Source organism: Macrobrachium rosenbergii, chromosome 34 (assembly GCF_040412425.1).
Source record: "Macrobrachium rosenbergii isolate ZJJX-2024 chromosome 34, ASM4041242v1, whole genome shotgun sequence".
NCBI classification, from domain to species: domain Eukaryota; kingdom Metazoa; phylum Arthropoda; class Malacostraca; order Decapoda; family Palaemonidae; genus Macrobrachium; species Macrobrachium rosenbergii.
In genome coordinates, this window is record NC_089774.1 from 4,846,079 (window position 1) to 4,854,049 (window position 7,971).

Genomic DNA, 7,971 nt, shown 5'->3' on the forward strand with positions numbered 1-7,971 from the left:
CCAGCTGAGGGTAATATGTGCAATTTACCGTCCACCGATATTTCGCGGATATTCCCGAAAACTAGTCCATGTATTTGAAGCAGGCGGAGGTAAGGAAATCCACTACTGTAGATTATACATGTGTATATATATGTATATATACACACATATATATTTGTCTCTCAATTGAAAGGCATGGACTCGGTTCGATCCCGATGTTAGTCAGAAATCTGTTATTGTTCCACACGCGATTGTGTGTTGATTATTTGTATATGTATATATATATGTATGTATATATATATATATATATCACATTACCACAGGTGAAAAAAAAAATAAGAAACGGGGTGTAGGTCCTGACCGGTTTCGACTTTATTTCAAGCCATTGACGAAGGACTGATACAGAGTGTGAGAAGTCACAAATATATATACTACAAGAACAGTACTGACGAACATACACAACCGTTAGAGGCTCCATATCCCCACTCAGGCCGGTGTCGAGGTAGGAGTGGCCTTTAAAACTCATTTGGCTAAAAATCACAATAGACTCTCAGGGGACATTGCTGATAAACAGACCATACCCCACCTCAGATCCACACCTGACAGGTGTCATGGAGGCGGAGTTTGGAAACTCATTAACATTACTACCCTCGTACTGTGTTTACAAATATGATAATTCTGGCGGAAGGAACAGTGTGGAAATAACTAAAGGACTGTGTAATTTGGAAAAATATAGTGATTTAACGAATGAAGAAGTGAACATGGTTAAGGGAGTGATTTATGGAAGTATGAAAAAATCAGACACCACAAACGTCCCCAAAAGATTTATGGTTGCTATTAATGAACTGAAAAAAGATAAAAATATACACATGGCAAAAGCAGATAAATCAGGCGCCCTTGTAATTTTAAATAAAAGTGAATATATAGAAAAAATGCAAAATCTTTTAGGTGATGATAACACATATAAAGAATTAAATAAGAACCCGATAGACAATGTGAATAGTGGTTTCAATAAGAAAGTGAAAAACCTGTTAAAAGGTAACGAAAGCCTTATAAAGAAGTTGTGTGTGACCTCTCCATCGCTACCATACATGTATGGTACAATAAAAACTCACAAAGCAAACTTTCCTGCCAGGCCAATTATCAGTTCAGTTGGTTCCGCATCATACAAGCTAGCGAAGTACTTAGTAGATATTCTCAACCCATTAGTAGGTACCATCTCAAATGCAAATATCAAGAATAATGTGGACCTGATAAATAAACTAAATAGTGTAGAGATTAATAGTGAATCCAGGCTTGTAAGTTTTGATGTTGTATCACTATTCACAAAGGTGCCAATAGATGATCTGATGGCGTTTTTATCTGAATTGTTAGAGAACACACAGCTGGATATCCCATTTTCTAAAAGTACTTTAATTGAACTGATTAAATTATGTGTAAAAGATTGTAAATTTGAATTTAATGGTAAATTTTACTCACAAAATTTTGTATGGCAATGGAAACCCTCTATCCCCAGTGTTAAGTAACTTATATATGGAATTTTTTGAAAAGAAGATATTAAACAACATAATCCCACGTAATGTAACATGGTTTAGGTATGTTGACGACATAATTTGTGTATGGCCAAGGAACCAAGATGTAAAAAACTTTTTGCTAAGTTAAATCAATTAGTACCATCAATTAAATTCACGATGGAAATGGAAAATGATGGGTGCTTACCGTTTCTGGATGTCCTCATACGTAGAAATAGTAGTGGGTTTAAATATAGTGTGTATAGAAAACCCACTAATATTTCTTCCTATGTGCATTTCTATTCTGGACAAAGCAATAAGGTTAAAAGTCAGTGTTTTCATCTATGTTTTTAAGAGCATTACGGGTATGTAGCCCTGAATATATTGATGATGAAATAGATAAGATTAGGAATGCAGGCAAAAAATTGAAATATCCTGATAGTGTATTAAACAGTGCATTTGAAGCGGCAAAAAAGACTATGTATCAAAACCAGAAAGAACCTTACAACACAAAAAATTTGCTTGTTCTGCCTTATAATAATAGTATGAAAGATATCCCTCATCTTCTTAAGAATTTTGGTGTTAATGTCGCATTTAAGAACAATACAACAATGAAAAATGTACTTATCAAGAACTCCCAGACAATATTAAAGGGTGTGTATATAAAATTCCGTGTAAGTCTTGTGACAACTTTTATACTGGCCAAACCAGGAAAGCACTGAAAAAAGAATTGAACAACATAAGAAATGTGTGAGATATGCACAAGGGAACAGTGGTATATTTGTACATGTTAGTGAGAACAATCATGCTATCAACTGGGAAGGGGCAAAAGGATTGTATATTCTAATAATGCACTGAAAGGAACATCATTGAATCTAGCTTCATAAAAGAAAGTTACAACCATAATATGAATATCAGTCAAGGGATGTATAAACTTGATCCTTTAATATCAAAAGAAATTTGTAAATTGTTTAAACTTTAAGGTAGGCAGTAGAGATATATGAAAATAGGATTATCATATTTGTAAACACAGTACGAGGGTAGTAATGTTAATGAGTTTCCAAACTCCGCCTCCATGACACCTGTCAGGTGTGGATCTGAGGTGGGGTATGGTCTGTTTATCAGCAATGTCCCCTGAGAGTCTATTGTGATTTTTAGCCAAATGAGTTTTAAAGGCCACTCCTACCTCGACACCGGCCTGAGTGGGGATATGGAGCCTCTAACGGTTGTGTATGTTCGTCAGTACTGTTCTTGTAGTATATATATTTGTGACTTCTCACACTCTGTATCAGTCCTTCGTCAATGGCTTGGAAATAAAGTCGAAACCGGTCAGGACCTACACCCGTTTCTTATTTTTCACCTGTGGTAATGTGTGATACATGAATCACGTACAAAAGTGATAATAATCATATGTATGTATATATATATATATATATATATATATATATATATATATATATATATATATATATATATATATATATATAGAGAGAGAGAGAGAGAGAGAGAGAGAGAGAGAGAGAGAGAGAGAGAACTCTGCTTACACTGAGATAATTTCTTAGCAACTCTTTACACAGAATCATAACAAAAATGTTATTATTATTATTATTATTATTATTATTATTATTATTATTATTATTATTATTATTATTATTTTAAAACATTCAAAGTTTCGTGACTTAGTTGTCCATTAAAAACCCCAAATTGTATCAGCCGATATAAACATATCAATTTTTCTGTGTGAACGAAAGTCTACGTGTAATAAACTCCACGTTTGAACTTGCCGTCGTCCAACCCGGGTAAACTTCTCACCAAAAGGTTTTTTTTATTTGTGTTTATGCTTACGTTTATATTAGTTTTTTTGTTTATTTGTTATTTAGATAATAATAATAATAATAATAATATAATAATAATAATAATAAGAAAAGTTAATTAATCCACTGCCCGTGGAAAGTGTGCAAAACCTATATCACCAAAAATAAACCCCCCCAAAAAATCAACAAAAACAAAAGCAATAATAATAATAATAATAATAATAATAATAATAATAATAATAATAATAATAATAATAATAATAATAATAATAATACATCATTCTCCACATGGAAACCCAACCTTTCCTGTCATATGTCAAGTTGGTAAAATATGGGGTCTTCCATATTCGAATTCCTTCTGTATCCTACCAACTTGACATTTTCTGGGAATTCTGGAATTCTGGAATTCTTTCCTGATATTTTATAATGCCCCGTGGCTCGAGTTTTTGTACACTGATGTACGACGGAATAGATGTGGATATATGTGGTTGGAATACTTCTACGTGTATTCTATGTGGCTGTGGTGATTATGCAGTATGTGGTAATGGTGTGTATTTGTAGATGAGTACACACTGTATATATGTGTGTGTGTTTATATATATATATAATTTATTTATAAATATATATAAATACATATTATATAAATATTATATAAATATTTATATACATATATATAATACATACACACACACACACACATCAAAAAACGTCAGAAGACAATAAACTAAAATCCTCCGAGGAGACTCAAGATACCCCCCACCTACCTCTGAGGAGTCGTCACCGTAAGGGTGGAGGCCTCTCTGGAGGAAGTTGGGAGGTAAGGAATTTTCGGCAGTGAACAGAGAGGACCTCAAGAGGACCACCCCAGCCCGCAGCATGAAGGAGGCGAAGAGGTGCAGGTGGAGGAGGTTCCTGGGGCATCGCAGCTTTCTGAAGTAGGTAAATAAATGGATGAATAAATATGTAAATACAAAAATAAATATATATGTAATTTCTGACTCACATCAGGATCGAACCCAGGTCTTTCAGTTGAGAGGCAAGGGCGCTGCCCACTGACTTGTATGGCCCAGTGGGCAGCGCCCTTGCCATTCAATTGAAAGACCTGGGTTCGATCCTGATGTGAGTCAGAAATTTATTTCTGTTCCACACGTGATTGTGTGTTTATTTCTATATATATATATATATATATATATATATATATATATATATATATATATATATATATATATAAATGAATAAATGTATAGATATATGAACACATAAATAAATCAATCAATCAGTAGCTAAATAGATCGCTTGATTTTTTTTTTTTTTATTTTTGAAAGAGATTTGAAATTTTTTGTTTTTTACTTTTTATTTTTTCCTTTTTTCGATCTTTTCTCGAAGAAAATTTTTTTTGTCGATGCTTCTAAACTGTCCTGAAGAAGAAATTCATTTGTTTGAATTTTTTCTACCCTTTTCATAAGGATAAATTTTTAAAAAATTATTTTTTCTGCTATTTTCTGCAGTGGTAATTTTCTCATTGGGGTTTCTCTTCTTTTCCGAAGAAGAAACGTAATTTTTATCATTTGTTTCTATCCTTTTCTGAAGAATAAAATGGATGCTTTATTATTTTCTATTATTTTCTGAAGAAGAAACGAACAGCTTTTGTTAATCTTATTTTTTTTAACTGATACTGCTTCAAAGAAAGTGATAATCTTCACTTCTGCTTCTATTATTTCTGAGAGTGGAAGAGAATGACTTTCCTGATGATGAAATTCCATATCTTATTTTTAATTACTGTTTGTGAGCGCGATGGAAAAGGTGTATTTAAAAAAAAACACGTTTATCATTAAAAAGTGAATTTCACGCTCAAAGATTAATATTAATTTTCATATAAATATATATATATATATATTATATAAATTTACACACTCACACATATATATATAAATATATATATATAAATTTACAATATATATATACATATAAATTCTATTGTCATCTATCAAAGGAGGAAATAAAACTGGTTGATGAGGCAAATGACCAATAACTATTTTACACTGATTTTTTTTTTCAAGGAAAAACTTCTAATTTAATCTCTATAAAGAAAAATGAATTAACTTCTCCCCTTACCTGAGAGACGCCAGGATAATGAAGGATATAATTAACGTAGCCAAGGATACGCTGTATCCCACGACAGACATTTGTTTTATAGTCGGCAACCATTCCTGTTTGAGAAAAAAAATTTTGAGGGCTTAACGTGCTGCTGGTGAGTGGCTGCTGTGCAAGCTGATAGTATCAGCTGGCCACTAAGTGGCTGACCACTTAGTGGCCAGCCACTTTCCACTAGAAGTGTCCCGTGTGCTGGCAGCCTAAGCCTTGGCAAGTGTCATGGCCTCTGTCCATAAATGTAAACTTGGGCTGTGTCATAACTTTCAGTATCTTATAACCGATGATATCAAACCTTTGGTGTAGACCGGTATCCTATATGGGGGATTCTTATCTGTGTAAGGTTTGTAGCCAAGAGAATGGTTTAATAATAATAATAATAATAATAATAATAATAATAATAATAATAATAATAATAATAATAATAATAATAATAATAATAATATGCACAAGAGTAACTTTAAATCATTTCAATTTTGGCTACATATAGGTGCATTAACATCACTTAAAATTAGCCTTATCATTCTCAGGCTAGGTCACTGTGCAGGTAAACTAGACTGTGACCACAGGCTAGGCTAATGAGCTCACTGGCTAGGCAACTATACAACTAGGCTGCGCAAATGTACAAATTGACGGGTTTTATGACTTTTTTGTGACACCATTTTCTGTGACACCATTTTTTGTGGCACCATAACCCATATCTAGTACCTATAATCTTGAGAGAGAGAGAGAGAGAGAGAGAGAGAGAGAGAGAGAGAGAGAAATAACTCTTTCATTGTTATGCAATTACGAAAAATATTTTTGGGTTTTTCAAACCATTTCCTGAGAGAGAGAGAGAGAGAGAGAGAGAGAGAGAGAGAGAGAGAGAGAGAGAGAGAGAGAGAGAGAGAGAGAACAGCTTTTCATCGTTATGCAATTATTAAAAATATTTTTGGGTTTTCCAAACCATTTTCTGAGAGAGAGAGAGAGAGAGAGAGAGAGAGAGAGAGAGAAACAACTTTTCATTGTTATGTAATTATCAAAAATATACTTGGGTTTTCAAAACCATTTTCTAACAGAGAGAGAGAGAGAGAGAGAGAGAGAGAGAGAGAGAGAGAGAGAGAGAGAACAACTTTTTATAATTATGTAATTGCAAAAAGCAATTTGAGGTTTTCAAAAACATTTTCTAAGAGAGAGAGAGAGAGAGAGAGAGAGAGAGAGAGAGAGAGAGAGAGAGAGAGAGAGAGGGCCAACTTGACATTATAACGGCAATTACAGCAAATACTTTGGGGATACTGACTTAATTAGACAAGCGAGGAGAAATGGTCCAAATTTCTGTTTATAATCAAGAGAATTACATTAGCACATTTATCATCATCGTGTTTCGTGATTGTCCCCGTCAATCGTGACACAGACAGACAGACAGAGAGGTCAATAATTAGACAGACAAACAGACAAATATACGTTTAAATACAGACACTCACAGAAGCAAGAGAATGACGTAACCATTCAACAGTTGAGTGCTGTCGAATGGTAGGTTGAGAATCTCGAGAAAGATAGACGGATAGAAAGCTACACAGATAGATAGATAGATAGATAGATAGATAGATAGATAGATAGATAGAGAGAACGCTCAAACAATCACTCACCTCTAGAGTGAAATCCTTGGCGTTCAGACAAGCGCTATAATTCGTCCAGCCTATGTGACTGAATCTGTCAGTTTCGTTGGAGGCCAAATCTGAGTTAGGTTGGGACTCCCACCTACCGTCAGCTCCACATCGTCTCCACGCTGAGGCCTAGGGGGAAAAAATATCTCAGTGCTGGGGAAAGAGGGAAAAATGTTTAGCGTCAGGGAGAAAGGGAAAAAAATATTTCAGTGTTAGGGAAATCAGGAAAAGTGGTTCAGTGTCAGGGAGAAAGGGGAAATATTTAATCGCAAGGGGGGAATATTTTAATATCGGGAATTTGGGAGAAAGGGAAGTAGTATTTCAGAGTCGGGAAGAAAGAGAAATATTTCAGTATAAAGGGAAATATTCTAATATCTGGGAGACAAGTACAGTGGTACTCAGGTTCCAACTTCTTTTACGACTTGTGTAGCCTGGTTGGCAGCGGTCTGGTCTTTCACCTGAAAGACCCGGGTTCGATCCTGATGTGAATCAGAAATTTATATGTATAAATACACACACACACTAAAGTTAAAGCAAATAATTCAACTCTTATTTGTCTATAGCCGGGAAGCAAACGACCCTGAATTTAAATATTCTAAAAATATTATAGAATTGACCAACATCAATTTTGTTGTTTTCAGTTTTCAAAACAGGCCTTTTACAATACCCGGTTAACGGATGGATATACATATATATAAATCTAGATTTATTAATAAAAAAGAATTCATAAAAAAGACCGTGGAAATTATTTCTGGAAATATTAAAAATATGACGGTGAATTTATTCGTTGAAGAGGAAAATGTTGCCGGTAAAAGTAATTATTCTTGGTAATGAACAATTTGTGCGGTATAGAGAGAGAGAGAGAGAGAG

At 34.0% G+C, this 7,971-nt stretch overlaps 1 protein-coding gene across 6 annotated transcripts in view; it reads right to left on the minus strand.

Annotated features, from left to right (window-relative positions):
• LOC136856093 (secretin receptor-like) overlaps window positions 1-7,971 on the minus strand; it is a 269,350-nt gene that overhangs the window by 14,419 nt on the left and 246,960 nt on the right. For all 6 annotated transcript variants that reach the window (XM_067133727.1, XM_067133723.1, XM_067133729.1 and 3 more), the window contains exons 6-8: window positions 7,084-7,230; window positions 5,420-5,514; window positions 4,069-4,234 (exon numbers count right to left, since the gene is read on the minus strand). In XM_067133727.1, coding sequence (XP_066989828.1) covers window positions 4,069-4,234; window positions 5,420-5,514; window positions 7,084-7,230 — 408 coding nt within the window. The remainder of the gene's footprint in view (window positions 1-4,068; window positions 4,235-5,419; window positions 5,515-7,083; window positions 7,231-7,971) is intronic.